General features: G+C 42.0%; 1 protein-coding gene across 6 annotated transcripts in view; it reads right to left on the reverse strand.

Moving 5' to 3' along the window:
- The window catches only part of DNM3 (dynamin 3), a 298,280-nt gene that overhangs the window by 17,398 nt on the left and 264,414 nt on the right, over window positions 1-16,468 (reverse strand). For 5 of the 6 annotated variants that reach the window (XR_013636160.1, XM_073356327.1, XM_078854046.1 and 2 more), the window contains 3 exons: window positions 12,023-12,187; window positions 6,475-6,701; window positions 4,915-5,151 (listed from right to left, as the gene is read on the reverse strand). Coding sequence is in view for 4 of the 6 variants with exons in the window: in XM_073356327.1 (XP_073212428.1) it covers window positions 4,915-5,151; window positions 6,475-6,701; window positions 12,023-12,187 (629 nt within the window). In the remaining 2 variants the exon portion in view is untranslated. Of the gene's footprint in view, window positions 1-4,914; window positions 5,152-6,474; window positions 6,702-12,022; window positions 12,188-16,468 lie in introns of those variants that run through there. The other variant, XM_073356328.1, reaches the window with a different exon arrangement.

A 16,468-nucleotide genomic window follows, 5' to 3' on the forward strand; every position in this document is an offset into this window, starting at 1 on the left:
CTCAAATCAGAAATCAGACAGGGAATAATGTACGCACATGTTTTAAAATCTCATGGTTTTTGAATACTTGGGACTGGTGGTACTGGAGTTATGCGGGAGTATGGAGTGTATGAATACACAGTTACAGGGGTTTGGCATGGGGCTGCTATAAACAGTGTATATGATTTTGATGTGGAAGCAAAGCTGAAATCAGTCATGCTTTAGCTTCTTTTTTCCCCTTTAAAACCCAGGAAATTACCATTTTAAAAATCCTTCCATTAACACAATGTTCAAGTTAACTTGTCCCAGGCACATATGGGGTATATTCTGGATTGCTGATTATGCTTTTAAATAGAATCTTAACTTACAATACCTGTTCCTGCAAGAGCACCTTGCACTCCGTGCCTTGTGCATTCAGGCTGAGTCTGATTTAGAACATCAGCTCTTTGAGCACACACCGAAAAGTGCTCAGCTAAAAATAACAGCCATTTTATTATTATTTTATATTTCAGCCAAAAAGTCCAGTAAAAGAACATTCATAAGGTTGAAAGTGCCCACCAGTTAGGAAATGCCAGAATGAAGGTTATCTATCCAATTCAGCCCCTTTGTACATAGGCATTACGCTACAGATTTTAATCGTATGATCACATTCTATTTTTTCCGCAGGACCCTGGCCTCTGTCGGTGCACAGGATAAAACTTGCCAAAAAACTGCAGCCTTAGGCAGAGACCCTCAGCATGGAAAATTTCAGCCTGAATGGTTAGTGTTTGAAAAAGTCAAACACAACTGAAAACAGAGAGTCTTACAATGGGAAGTGTCGGACAACCTGAACTATTGGTGGTGTTACCAGTTCTGCCTAGAACTGCAGTAGCACTCAGAGGCCCCAATCAGAGATAGGGACCCCATTGTACTAGGTGCTGCACGAATATGGAGTAAAGTTCTAGAGCTAGATTTTTAAAGGAGTGAGGCACCTCACTCCTGTTGACTTCTAGGTGAATGATGAGACACAACAGGTGATGTTATAACCATAGGCGTGGACTTTTCGTTTTGCTGGTGGGTGCCCCACACCGGCTCCGGCCCTCCCCCAAGGTCCTGCCCCCAATTCTCCTCTTCCCCTCCCTGCTCTGCCCCCTCCCCCGAGACCCATTTCCCTGAGCGCCTCCCACCCGCCACTCCCTCCTTTCTGCCTCCTCCTGCCTTGAGGGGCAGAGAGCAGCGAGTGGCAGGGCAGTCCCACTGAACAGTTGATCAGCAGCCCAGCAGATTGATTCAATTCTTCATTGATATCATCCCATTCTAAGACCCTACCCCTGCAAACCCATCATGCCCAGAACTGCTGTTGAGTGCTCTGGCAGCTCCATGACTACAGGCCTGAGCGTGAAAGCTGAGCAGGAACAGGATGCCATCCATTCTATAAAGCTTATCTGGGCTTTGTACCTGTCAGTGGACATAACATCTCACTCTAGGATTTGTGTGCAATCAGGTCCTGAGCTTCCACAATGTTTGGAGGTAGCGCAGATCCCAGTGGCAAGTGCATGATGGCCTTTGAGCCTTCACTGAGTGGAAGCTCTCTGCTCCCTCCCCCAGCTGCAGTAACACTACAGAGCACGAAAAATGGGAAGGGGCAGAGAGCATAATCACGGGCGCACATGCTGATTCCAGAGGGCTCTGTTACCAGGAAAAACACATTTCCAATTCCTTCTCTTTCTTCATGGCAAAGCTGAGATGCCCACTCAGTGAAAAAGCTACAACTTAAAGTAACGGCATTAAGACTCGAGTTAGTGTTCAATAAAGATCAGTATCTCTAAACCAGGAAACAAACACACATTCTGGAACTTTATAGTGGCGTTCGTGCAAGCTTACAGTCATCTTATTGAAGCAAGTGCACATCTGCATTTTCTTTTAAAATATCGCTGCAGCCTTTTAAGAGAACAGAGAGGGGAATAATCTGATTTCTGGCAGCAGGGGATATTTTGCAAATCAGAGATACTTTGGCATCAAGCTGCTAACAAAGGCTGGGGCCTTTACTCACAAGCTTTGCTGCTGGGAGAGATCCACCCATCTCAAGTGGGATTAATTAAAACAGGCATGCATCATGCAAATAGTTTCTGTTGCCTCACAGAAATACTCAGGACACATAACCCAAACCAGCTTGAGAATCAGAGAGAAATAAGGAAGAAAATTGTTTCCCCTCTTCCCTGCCCCTTTCCTTTCTCCGTATGTTAAATGAGGAGCAATAAAAAAAACTGCAGAGAGCTCATGGTTTCTGTAAAATTGCAGCTGCTTTGATTAAACGCTAATAACATGGAATAAAATTAGATTTTTTTTTAAAAGGCAGGGGTCATATCTTGCTAATGAGGTGGCAAATTCTCCAGTCAAAACGTATGCATGGCCATACACTGAACAGCATGGTTTGAATCTTTCCTTTCAAAACAGTTTTGGTTATTGCTTTTTTAATCTGAAAGCTCAGCAGGAAAGAGTAAAATGCTCATGTTGTCTTGTTGTGTTACAAGTTTCTGCTCCTGACTAATGGGGGTGAGTGAGGAGAGGGGAGGCTTCTTTGGAAAGTCAAGAAGAAGTTAAAAAATGTCTCTTTCCTCTCAGGAAGCTAAGCCACTTTCCTGGATATGATGGATCCTAACACTTTCAGGAATCACTGGAGAAAACGGTGGTAAAGCAGACAGACTAGATATATAAAGAAGTAAAAGAGAAAGCTAAAGTGTCAACAAGAACTCTTCCTCAAGTCTTTCCCCACCTCCCCCTTTAGTATCTGAGACCCCTTTTCTGAGTCAATTTACTACAATCCTGCTCAGGCTTTTATTAAAAACAGACCATGCGGAGCAGAAATTCCAAGTCTAAAACTGCACTTTTAATAGGCATAGGAGTCAGACACATTGTCCCTCTCAGGTGACTTCCCCCTCCAGCCCCTTCTCAGAAATTTCCTCTCGTTGAGTTTAGTCAGCAGGATAAACTTGACGTTTCAGCACAAATGTGAACTCTTCCACTACATTCTTAAGCGTATGTATGTGTTTTTACACCTAAGGAGTTCGCAGCTCGAGCTACAGAGAACCATGACTCAGTCCAGAAGAAGTACTGCAGATTACATTTAACACAAATGCTATGAAGTCTTCCATACGGACAGTTAAGGTATTTTAACCACACTGACCTCTTTCACCAGCATTTGTTTCCTATGCCAGCAAATGCATCCATAAATGGACAGGCTATTGAAATGAGGCCTAATCAAGCTTCTTCTGTGAGGCAGGGGCTCCACCCAGTCTCCCAGTTTAGCAGTCAAAACATTATTTCACCCATCTTAGGAAAGCAGAGTCCATGCAAATCACAGCAAGGCAAAAAAAGAGAAGGTATGCTCATTCATAAGGACAGGCAAGCTAACAGTTGCTGGGCACCTATGGTTCCCCCCAGTAGCACAACTGACAAAATACTGGATTTTGACTCTGCATCTGGTGTGTACATATACCTCTCTGATGACACAATGGAGACCCTGGCAAAGGAGCCCTGGCATCAGTTTGAAACTCTCCAAACTGGGGAATTCACATAGACTTTTTGGCCTATGGCTTAACACCCAGGGAAGCATTTTTGTATTTCTTCTCAGTGGTCTAATATTAACCAGTAACAAAACTACAGATGGGGGATATTCCTGTGTATATTGAAATGACACCAAGTGCAATTAATGTGTGGCCACTGACATTTTGCCCTTTAATGGTAAAAAACACAAAAATGTTTCCACTGTCTGATGGGCCTGATTTGTTTTTTCTTGGATAGAACAATTAAACTTGAAAGTATCCCATCCAGACAAACTATATTATTGACACCCATAACTCGGCTGACAGTTTCAAGTGGAAGCATTTCATTAGCTCCTAACCTCCAGTGAGGGAATTTTTCACTGTCAATCGCTATTTTAAAAAATGGAAAACTTGCAAAAGTACCTTTTACCTTTCTACTTGTAATCATCTTACGCTGTCCTTCATTTTTAATAAGATTCAAAAATGAGTCAGCCATCTCTTACAAGGGGGTCCATTCTGCTTCTACATCTCAGAGTTTCAGATATAACTGGAACCCCTTGATGGAATAACAATCTTTTATACTCAAGAATGATTAGGGATTACATGATGGCATTGTGAAATTGTAATATCTTAAAGGTGTAAAATTCAGATTAATAGTAAAAATGTTATAACAATGGCTTCCAATGTGTTTTCTCAAAATTACACATATCTAAAGCCATTTGAAAGTATTGATAAAAATGCTAAAAAATTAAAGGAAACTTGGAGTGAAGGCAAGTCTCCAGTCCCTTAATTTACCACGTTGTGCCATGTGACTATCTAAGCTACCTGCTGTAATGCTAAGTGCACTGTGGTCAGCTGTGGAGAGATTTTCAATCACAGCTCTAAATTGCCTTTGTATTTGTGAGTTAAAGTCAGATTTTTACCACTGTTCTTTAAGTGGCTGATTTTTTATGTCTCTCACTGAGATGAATCATCCTCCCCTCTGAAGACAGATGCATTTTGTGATCCAACCAGAATGGATAACGTGAGCCACTACACCTTCATGAGCAGAGATATGATTTTTGTGTGTAATCGAGTCTCTTCTTCTCTCTTTCACAGCTTTTAGCTGTACCAAACACCATGAGCAGCTGTTCTGACTTCAGTCAGACAGTCGAGCATTTCTTTGGACCAATTCACTGCACACTGGTCTTTAATCTTGGGTGAAAAGTTTCTAATTTCTGAGAAATAAGCTTTGTGATACGAATGGATTTGTCAAACCCTGCCTTTGTCTCTCTGCACTGAAAGCACTGTATTGCTTTGTTAATTTTAGATATAAGAAATTGTGTTTCAATTTTCTACCCAATATAAAATATGTCTGTTATTCTATAAGATGAGAACCATACCCAGCATCAAGATTTATTCAATGTCTTACCTTGGAACACTGGGAGGAGCCCGCGTTGGCCGAGATGGAACCTGAGGTGGCGTCCCAAGGCCTTCACTGTTGTTAGGAAATGGAGGTAATGGTCCTGGACGGAATGGGACCGGTGGAGCCCCAGACAGAGGGCCTGGTGATGGGACTGCTGGAGCAGGTCCTCGGCCAGATAAAGGTCTGGTTGGGGGATTATTTAATGTAGGTCTTCTCTGAGTTGAAGGACTTGGAGGGGGTGATCTAATGAACAATCAATCCGAGATTAATGAAAACTACATGGTCTTCAAAAATGGAAGCCAAATACTTTCTGAAACCTGTAACAATCTTGTGAACATTTTCCTCTCTCTCATATTGTCTTGGTCCTGAAGGCAGCCCAGTATCTCACAGAGCTAGTATCGTATATTCTTGCAATGACAACTCTCTCATTTTCCTTTGTTCTGGATGGTACCTTCCATGCTCCCATCCATTCCAAAGAACTGCTCAGAGATGCTTCCAAGTCTCAAAAGAAATGTCTACCTTTCCCCCCCATTTCTACTAAACAAAGATGACATGTACATGCAACCCTTCACTATCACACCATCCCTAGAAAGCAGGCATTATTAAGGTCACAATCAGGTGTGCAATCACAAAGATAAATATAATGCGTTTAGTATTGTCAGTATTCTAACACCAATTTGTTAGGCGGATTTAATAAGAAGGTCACTCTCTTTTTAAGGAAGCCACGGGTAAGGAACACTGAAATCTTACAGTGGCTTGAAAGAACCAAAAAGTGGACACAAAAATTGACTTAGGTTTCACAGAGAGGTGGGGTTGCCTGAGCTTGGGAAGAAAAGAGTTAAAAACCCTTAAAGAAATTGAGATGCTATAGGGTGGGAGCATAAGTGATTATATTATTTGAGCCATAGCAACCAAATGGGATGTTATCAACTGAGCCACAAACAAAGTACTCTACATGGTATTCTCAAAGGCAGAAAAGAGGTTACAAGCACCTTTCTTGACACATATACCTCTTCCATTTATCCACGTAATATGAACATTGGAAGAATTAGTAAAAAACTTGGACTAGATACAGGGTGGATATCTTTTGGTGCAGGAGACAGATACTACAGTAGCTCCATGGAAGATAATTCTAGATGATGAATCCCAAAGCTGCTTGACATATCCAAAAAAAGGATTGCCACGTCCAACAGATTCATATACCAGAACCCTCTCCCCAAGAGTTTTATAAGCACCCTTTTCTCCATGTCCCTTCTAGAACAAAATAGGACAGGAAATATCTGGAATGAAGGCTGGTGGCTTAACTGGTAGAACCTTCCACTGGGCAAAGATGAATTCTGAGCATTCGGTTGTTTAAGTTCAGCTCTCATGGGAGGTTTTTAGGATTACCCGGTACAAGAATTCCACCTGCACACTCCCATCCCTCAACAAGAGTTTTTTGATTCTCTCAAGAATTTCATTTGAGAAATGGAGAAAAGCTTGCCAGAGAAGGTGGAGAGGTAGCGGTGTTGAAGATCTAGCTCTCTGTCTTAATTTCCACTGCAAAACTGATCTGAAGATCCTTACCTGCGGGATTGCTGTAGCCAGGAATCATCAACTGGAGGTGGGGCAGGGATAGATATAGTGCTAGTGCTAATATCTCCAATGATTGCCAGTGCTTCTTTTAGGGCTTGGTACAGGTGAAGCCCCTCATCTCGCCTCTGAGCCTGTTCTGCTGACTCCTCCATCAAGGTGTTTTGGTCCTCAGAGGAATACAAGTGAGCCAGGAGCTCTGCATTTATGAATTCTTTTACCTAGAAAATCAGACAAAAGAAGACCCCTGCTACCGGGCTGCAAATGGCAATAAGATATTGCATAAACACAGTTGAGGTCTTCAAAACAATGGACAAGGCACAATCAAGTTCATCTGCCACCACTGGAATGCTGGCACTTCAATGAGAATACACCAGATCTATAGAGAAGAAGAGAGATCAAGAGAAATTGTGCCAGACAGACAGCACTGGGAACTGAAGTCCACTATTCAACCACTTAAGCTTAGAAGCCAGGGTGGCATGCTACTCTACCAGATGAATTTTCTCACCTCTAGGGTTAATTCAGTGTAACTATTCAATTCTCGACCTCCCTGTATTGAACACCCACTATGGTGCCAGTTTTGAAAGTGGCCTTAGAAGTTCATGCTAGTCTCTGAGGAAGAGGGGAGGTCCCAGAACTATATACCTACTAGCTAAACCAATGGTCACATTCTGAGGCCACAGGGATGCTGGCCATCAGGAAGGGTAGCTGAGTTTGTGGGAAGGGAGGAAACTTTTAGAATTCTGCTTGATAAACCTGGTAAAGTGCTTTGAGGTACAGAGTAGAAAAATGCTTTTTGTAAGTATTGTTGTTAATATGTAAATCTCTGTAGGATCCTCCTGAACTGAGAATACCCCTCATATGCCACACCAAGATATGCTCATGGTGTAACACTGCACAATGCATTGTGGGGTTCTTCTGCCTTTCTTTCAGGCATATGGCCCTTAGACACCATCAGCGGCAAGTACTGATCTAAGCCTGTAAGGTGTCTCCTATATTTTTAACTCATTTCACACAGGCTATTGAACAGCTGTCAAGTCCTAAGAGCATTTTTGGTCCAATTCTGAACAGCTGACCTAAAGGTTAAAGGGCAGCCCATCACCAATCCCGTAAGCCATCTAGTTCCCCGGGAATGGAATTTTTAAGGCACTATAAAATGTCTTTCAGAATTATTTTCTTAATACTAATTTCACCTACTGCACATCAAGTCTTTCATCTCTGACAACTTAGTGGGACCCTGAATGCCCCCATATACACACGCATCTTATAAACTGAATATATAATCTAATTTAATATACTGATTCCTTGCTATGCCTGCCCTGATTATAGAAACCTGGGGCACATTAAGACAGATACAGATCTAGAGGTATTTAAATAATTCTGTGATAAATAGATTCAGAGACCAGTTGTTGATCTATTAAATCCTTGCATTGGAGGATTTTTTTTTAAAACTCTTCTGATCTATTTCTCATCTGTTTTTCACTCTGTAAAGATTATTTGCGCTTGAGACGCTAACAGTAACACATTCCTAAACATCTGATTTCATAAGTACAACCTCTGATTGCAGAGGAGTTTGCACTAGCTTAATTACATGGTTTTAAAAACTAATTATTTTTATACTGGGACAGTTTTTGTGTGTAGACAAGGCCTGAGAGCCAGTGGTTAAGTTGAACTGGTGTTCAGTGCCTTCCAACAGTGAAAAGTAGGGGGGCCTTCCAGAAAAAACAGGCACATGGTCACTGGAAGCTATTGTCGTTTCCCGTTCATGTTCAAGAGGAGATATATGAATTCTTACCAACGTCTGCAAATTTTTCCCATGAATCTCACGCTGTTTTTCAGCGGATGGTACTGATCAAATGCCAGAATACACTATTTTCCTTGCTATTGCCAGAAGCTCCACATTAAAAACAGATATCTTAGTTAAACAGCATCAAATTATACTTGATGAAATGAAAATTTAAATGGCATCACTTAAAAAAAATCCTTAAATTAGATTAAGGGCAGAGCTGATCGTAAAGGAATTGTTAAACCACAAATATCTGTTTGAACAACATCAGTCTGCAACTATTATCATGGTAGATCCCTGTCTACTGTTAGCACAGATCTCCAGGCATGCTCACTGATCCCCAGTGTAAGCTCAGCACTGGAGCTGTTATGTGGCTAGTCTACCTCCCCACCTGATGCATTTGATCGCAGACCAACTCTCCAAGGAGAAGATGGGCCCTCTGTACACGCAGCTTTCTCCAGGCTTGGGGGAACTGATACCTTAGCCCCTTCCAGGACAAACACAATATTACACAAACTGTTTAAGATATGTCCCCAAACAGGGCTCAAACCTGCAATGTTCAAAATCACCGTATGCATCTTAATACCCCAGTACCCCAGATCCTGCCTCATTGGAGATCTTCTAGGGAGGGACAAGAATTCAGAGAGGCGTTCTGTATGTGGGTGAGAGATAGCACAAGGCAGCCCAGAGAGCAGCTTGAAGTGTTGCTCTCACAGCTGGCGCTAAAGGAGCATGCATGGAAATCTCAACTAGCAACAGGCAGGGCTACCGCTACCATGGGATCGAATAGGCAGACAGTCATTTCCATAACATTAAAAGACCTGTATTAAAGTTTAAATTGGAGTTAATCCATCAAGCCGAGCCTACCTTTTCCAAGATCACCCACTATTTGCAACTTCCAATACCTCAGCACCAGGAGGTACATTATTAGGGCTCTGCACAAAATTTGTATCTGCATCTGATCTGTGATCCGCAAAAATGGTCCGCAGATATAAAACGGATATCCGTGGATTTGCAGGGCCCTATGTATTAGTAACATGTCAGCTTTGAATTCTGACCTTGTGTTTCATTTAGGTGTGTTTGACTCTTTAATAATAACTTGATGAAGGTTTTTTGTGGTAAATTTTCTTTTCTTTTAAAGTAACCAACATTCACCCTAATTAGCAGCTGATTTGGAACGTAGCAATATACATTCAAGACAGACATATACAAGACATGCTGTAGGACAGCATCCATCTATTTTCTCTACAATAAATTTGAATCCAGTACTTCACACTGAATTGTAAGCATCACTTAAAGATCCCTCCAACTGGTGAGGAAGTTCTACAGATATTCAGTGGATTGCGATTGCTATGGAAACCACTTCCTTGGGATCAATTTGTTTCTAGAGCTCTGCAGGCAGGACTCTGGGACACTATGTATTGAAAAGAATAATTAAAAGGGGTTTAATTTCATTTCTCTCTCAGTGGATGGTTTGGGAATTCTAAAGATCTCCAGACAATGAAAACTGCCGAAAAGGACTCAGCTTCCAATGCTGCTCCCCTACTTCCCATTTCTTTGCATGACATTTTGGCTTGCTAAGCAAAAAGTTATTCTTTTCTCTGTTTAACAGTGTCAATTTAAAAAAAAAGCAACATCTTCACGGTTTTTTCAATTTTTTTCAATTCGAGCCTCCTGGAAATAAATGCATTAACATTTAATTCTCAAGTGTTCACACTTTCTTTTGAAAAGCTTTCATTCTTTGGTATAATTTTAAGTTATAAGAGTGGACTCAGCGTTTCTGCTAGCACTGGTGCACTCAAACCCAGGGTGTGTACTCTGACTGACAGGTTAGTTTAGAACTAGACAGTGTCAAAAATGTGCTGTTTCTTTGTGCCACTGTCACCTGGAATGCTTTAATAATAAGACAGCCACAGAGTTTCAGTGTACAAGGCCTTACCGCACTGTACTTCTGAAGCAAAGCATTTCAACTTCTTAAACAATTCCATATGGGGTCGTGAGTGGCAGAAAATGTAATGTAAACTTTCCACAGGAACTGTTCACTAAATTCTGCACTTTCTGAAAGGGAGCTGGAGCAATATCCCTTTCAAAAGGCAACGGAGTTCCCCTTAAGTCTATAAAGCAAGGTCCCAGCTGTGCTCTGGAGGGAGCAGAGAGAATTGCTCCACATACACACTTCCTGAATTCTAGATTTGTGCTAATTTTGGAAAAATGTGGAAGTTCCATTTGTTTTCACACTCTTCTGCAAAGGCCTCAGTGAATCTTCCCTCCCAGGATTCTAACATAGTTCAAAGATTGGCCTCATTAGCCCAAGAGAAGTTAAGAGAAGCCTAGTTGGTCTTCCCCACTGTGTGAAGATCTTGTACATTCCGTACCAACTAGTGGACTGCATTCAAGCTGCTATGCCAGCCATCCAGATCTCAGGTGCAATGTAATTCCCACAAACCTCCAATATATCAGCCTTCCGAAAATAAAAGGTGGCTTTGTGAATTCTCATGTAAATGCTACATTTTAGACAGATTTCCTTTTTACTGTATTCTATTTATTACAACTGATTTTTTGTTGACTTAACAGATCCTAAAGAAGGTCCTGTCAGTGACTGAAAGGAAGTGCTATTTCCCATAGTGATTTAATTCAAATATGGCAGTAGCGGTAGTAGTACAAAGAGTAGGACAGAATGGATCCCAGTCAGGACTCTATCAGGAAGCGAAGGACTTCTAGGTCCTCAAGCAGTAGGCTAGCAATGCTAATGCAAAGCTACTTTTAAATCAGATGATCTAGGGGGTAGACAGACACACACATTTCTTCTGATACTCTAAACCAGCGGTTCTCAAACTTATTTGATTGGGCCCCCCTTCTTTGTGTCTGTAGTCGTTTACTCCCCCACAAGTACATATACCGCCACCCAGCTCTGAAGGCAGAGCGGAGAACAGCAGCTGCTGGCCGAGCACCCAGCTCTGAAGGCAGAGCGGAGAACAGCAGCTGCTGGCCGAGCACCCAGCTCTGAAGGCAGAGCGGAGAACAGCAGCTGCTGGCCGAGCACCCAGCTCTGACGGCAGCGCCGTGGGCGCCAGCAGCAGCAGCACAGAAATAAGGTGTCAATGTGACAAGTGATATTCATCAATATGACTCCGCGCCCACTGCCACCTTACTTCTGTGCTGCAGCTGCCATCCTGGGGCTGATGGCCAGAGTCCCGCCTACTCCAGGTGAGGGATGGGGGGGGGGGGAAGAGAGCCCGAGCATAGGTGGCGGGGCTCTGGCTGACCCCTTTATGCAACAAGGACATTCACGGCCTTTGGTCATTTAAGGATTACAGGTCAGTGCAATACAGGTCTGCTGCACATCGTCAGCTGCTGTCTAGGTGGAGTTCCCAGCTTGCACTCTGTGGGAGGCATTACAAACACACCACTGAAGGACAAGTATGACTGGGTCTGGAATATGCTTTTAAACAGTACTGTTGTGGCCAACTAGGACGAACTGAACTGAGCCTTACATTAAAAATACTATAGTATTCTACAGTAACGACTATAAGAAACTGCAGAGCATTGGACTTTTTGCTGCAGAAGTCTCCAGTGTTTTGTCTTAATAAGGGCAGAACTACTACTCATGTTTGCAATGTGTGATATTCTATATGCTCGTTGTCCTCTCTTCACCGTACAGCAGTGCTCTCTATTTTAAAAATGAGTCAGTTCTTTAAGAGTTGAAGATAAAACCAAACATTTGAAAATGATTGAGAAAGCTAGGTTGTTACTTACATTGTTGATCATAAGGTGCATGATTGTTTTTGGTATCAGATCACGAATACACTTATTGATAATAGACATGTAGGAGTCCACAAGGTTGCGAATAGTCTCCACCTGCCTCTCCAGTTGAGGGTCCATGGAGAAATTGTCTGCTTGGCTGTTCTCATCGTTTTCCAACTACACAGAAGCAGAATGAAACATAAACCTCTTTCCATGCTATTTACTCATTCAAAGTTGGAACAAGAGGGCCAAGAAAGCTGTGCTTACAGATTGGTAATACAGCAACACATTCCTTTGATACCAGCATGTTCGGAGCTTTAACCGTTAGGCATCAAGCTGGCTTACATTAGTGCGTAGCAGCAGGAAATCTGGATTCCTGGCAGTTAGGGGTTAATGGAAGATCCAACGTGAGTCCATTTTCAGAGGATATGTTACATGTTTCCATACAAACTCACATTTTTAGATCAAAGCTGGGTTCAAAACAGTAAAGAACCGAGGAGGTGAATGAAACCCTCAGAAATTCCCTCAGCTCATTGCAATACTTACTAACAGAGAGCGTAAGTACCAGATTCAACCTGCCAATTGTCTTGTGACTCACTCCTAAAGGCAGCACTACAAACTCTGATTTTGTAATCTCTGGTCCTCTGGGTAAATTCTAGCCTTGCTACTGAGAACTGACTCAGTTGTGACAAATTCAGAAACTCTGCCACAGACTTGTTAGATGAGGCGTAACACATCTAACAACAAATGACTTAGGGATGACAACTGGTTTCAGTACTTCAAGGCTTTGCACATAAGGCCTTTCTTCCGCTGGATTGGAATAGCTTGTTTGTATGTAAACAGTTGACCTGAAATAGGGGATCTGTGTTTACCACTGAAATTAACTAGAACTAATGGTATGCACTTCATTTCAGTTTGGACTGTTTAAAAACAAGAAAACTACTGTACATTGATCTTGTAGGCAAAAAATAAACTGCTTCCACAGGCTTAAATAAGCCAAAGGAACTGAATTTAAAGTGGAAAAGCATGGGGAATAATGTCTTTTTCCCCACCCCAAGAGAAAATATTTCTCTGCGGAAACTCAGAAAGAGAATTTAAGCTGTTCTGGTTTCAACAACAAAAACTAAAATCTTGTCCATTTGCAGCTGTAGCTATTGCACAAAAGAAAACAGAAGTTATATGATCAAGTGTGAATAACATACTATGAACAAAATCTAATTGAGGTAAGTAGCTATCTACCAGCCATACTTGTGAGCATCAGCAGCTACTACACTATTAATATTATGTTAAGATAAGATTTTCATGTAACTAGTGGCTTCAGGCGTTCAACTTGAGACAACCTAGGGGCCTGGTTTTCAGAGGGCAGATGCTCAGCACTTTGAGAATCTGAAAAATCACACTTCAAGGAATTCTAAGTGGGGCACCCCAGAACTGAGATGCTAAAAATCCCTAGTCATTTGGGAAAATCTTGGCCTTCAGTGCCTTTGCTATACAGCCTCCCACCTTCCTGCAAAACACAATTTCTGAAAATTCTGCAGCGGTGCCTAAGTCTTACACTGGGATGAATTTTATCCCAGTGGAGTATATTCACTAAATGAAAATACATTACAGTAAGAATCAAACACAAAAAGGTATTATATTCTTTATTAGTAGTATTATTTTAGAGCCAAGAGTCCCAGTCACAGACCAGAGCCCCATTACGCTAGATGCTGTCCAGACCTGGAACAAAAAGATTGTCAGCTCTTTGGGGCAGGGACTATCTAATCAGCAGAAGGTAAAACCCACACAAAGCAACAAGCCTTTCTTACTCCAAAACCAAGACATGCTCCCAACATGACCTCTTAACACAATGTGTCTGTTTTGGCCTATTTGGTACTAGAAGGTAAATCATTCAGAATAGCATTTCACATTTACTGCTTATAAACCATAGCTTGATGCAACCAATACCAAAAACCAACTGGGAGTAGGTTTAACTTCTTGTAGCTGAGCCAAGGAACAAGGTCTAATATACCATTTAAAAATTAAATACTCCTTGAGTTTCATTGCCCTTAATATGACAGATTATAACAGGTTAGACATTTTTAATTAGAGCAAAACCAATGGAGAAAACTACTAATCTAACGGCTTTAAAAATAATTAGCAAAGTTTCTAAAAATTTGGAGAGGGCGAATGGGACTCAAGCACTGTAACTGATGAAACCCAAGATGAAGTTCTGCTTTGGATTCTGTAACACCAGTAGAGACACTAACATGCAAACCTTAATCATTCTGCTAATGGACTACATATGGTGGAGAGTCACAGAATTCAGATCGAATATTTCTTTTTTTCTTTTCCTCCCTGGGTTTGGAAAGAAACAAGCAGTAATTTCCCCTTCTAAAATACCCAAGATAAATGGAAAAGCATACATCTATGGAATTTTTCTTTGAGCAAAGTAATTGCAGACATAAAATGCCGTTTTCCCAGTACCCCCAGATCTAGCTGGAATTTTCTATCACCTCCTCCATGCTCTCTATATAACGGAGTGTATGTCTATGTATTTTTTTCCCTGTTTAAATTACAGGATTGCAAAAAGATTCTTTGCTGGCTAAGCAACTAAGTGACAGATGTTTATCATTATCCTCATCAAGGGAATGTAAAATAAAAATAGTAATTTGTCTCTGATCTTGAAGGCGAAGGGTAACAGTCTGCAAACATTTAACCTTTTATGTGCAGGTTCAATGGTGATGTTTACAAAATGTGGATAATATTGCAGGAATCAATATCCTTTTTGAAAAGGTAACAGATTATACTTTATACTGCTGATCTATTTTTTATATCAATTTTTGGTAAGTTTAAAGCAATTTTTAAAAAGGTTTCCACTAATAATATTCTCAACATTTTACTGTCTTTTTACTTTAAATTCATACTAAGATTATAATCTGTTTGGGGGCAGGGATCTTCTCTTTGTTCTGTGTTTGTACAACACCTAGCGCAGTGGGGTCCTGGTTTATGACTCAGGCTCCTGGGCACGAGTGCAATACAAATAGTAAATAATAATAATTATTTTTAAAAAGCTTTGAAAGTTATTAAGCTTTTCCCTTTCAACTGACTCAAACTGTCTCATGCCCAAATTAACCAATAAGAATTAGGCTGCTTGGTAAAACTAGATTTCATAACAAATCCAGAAGTTTGTTATACCACAGTCCGTTACATTTACATTTCATTGTTGTAAAACTGCAGACCATACCACTGAGCCACATTAAAATCCTAGAGTTATATTAATGCACAAACTCCTCAACTGAGGCATAGTGTAACACTGACTGACCCCGGGGGGCAGGATTGAATCTGGGACCTTGGGAGCTTAGTGCATGAGCTTCTACTGCATGACCTAAAAGCAAACTGGCTGTTAGCTAAGGCTGTAGAGAAGACTCATTTTATCTCTCTCTTTGGGTATGTCTACACTACGGAATAAGGTCAAATTTATAGAAGTCGGTTTTTTAGAAATCGGTTTTATATATTCGAGTGTGTGTGTCCCCACAGAAAATGCTTTAAGTGCATTAAGTGCATTAACTCGGCGGAGTGCTTCCACAGTACCGAGGCTAGAGTCGACTTCCGGAGCGTTGCACTGTGGATAGCTATCCCACAGTTCCCGCAGTCTCCGCTGCCCATTGGAATTCTGGGTTGAGATCCCAATGCCTGATGGGGCTAAAACATTGTCGCGGGTGGTTCTGGGTACATATCTTCAGGCCCCCCTTCCCTCCCTCCCTCCGTGAAAGCAAGGGCAGACAATCGTTTCGCGCCTTTTTTCCTGAGTTACCTGTGCAGACGCCATACCACGGCAAGCATGGAGCCCGCTCAGGTAACCGTCACCGTATGTCTCCTGGGTGCTGGCAGACGCGGTACGGCATTGCTACACAGTAGCAGCGACCCCTTGCCTTGTGGCAGCAGACGGTACAATACGACTGGTAGCCGTCATCGTCATGTCCAAGGTGCTCCTGGCCACGTCAGCTAGGAGCGCCTGGGCAGACATGGGCGCAGGGACTAAATTTGGAGTGACTTGACCAGGTCATTCTCTTTAGTCCTGCAGTCAGTCCTACTGAACTGTCTTATGGTGAGCAGGCAGGCGATACGGATTGCTAGCAGTCGTACTGTACCATCTTCTGCCGGGCAGGCAAGAGATGAGGATGGCTAGCAGTCGTACTGTACCATCTTCTGCCGAGCAGCCATGAGATGTGGATGGCATGCAGTCCTTCTGCACCGTCTGCTGCCAGCCAAAGATGTAAAAGATAGATGGAGTGGATCAAAACAAGAAATAGACCAGATTTGTTTTGTACTCATTTGCCTCCTCCCCTGTCTAGGGGACTCATTCCTCTAGGTCACACTGCAGTCACTCACAGAGAAGGTGCAGCAAGGTAAATCTAGCCATGTATCAATCAGAGGCCAGGCTAACCTCCTTGTTCCAATAAGAACAATAACTTA

This window comes from Lepidochelys kempii, chromosome 8, assembly GCF_965140285.1.
Source record: "Lepidochelys kempii isolate rLepKem1 chromosome 8, rLepKem1.hap1, whole genome shotgun sequence".
Taxonomy (NCBI): domain Eukaryota; kingdom Metazoa; phylum Chordata; order Testudines; family Cheloniidae; genus Lepidochelys; species Lepidochelys kempii.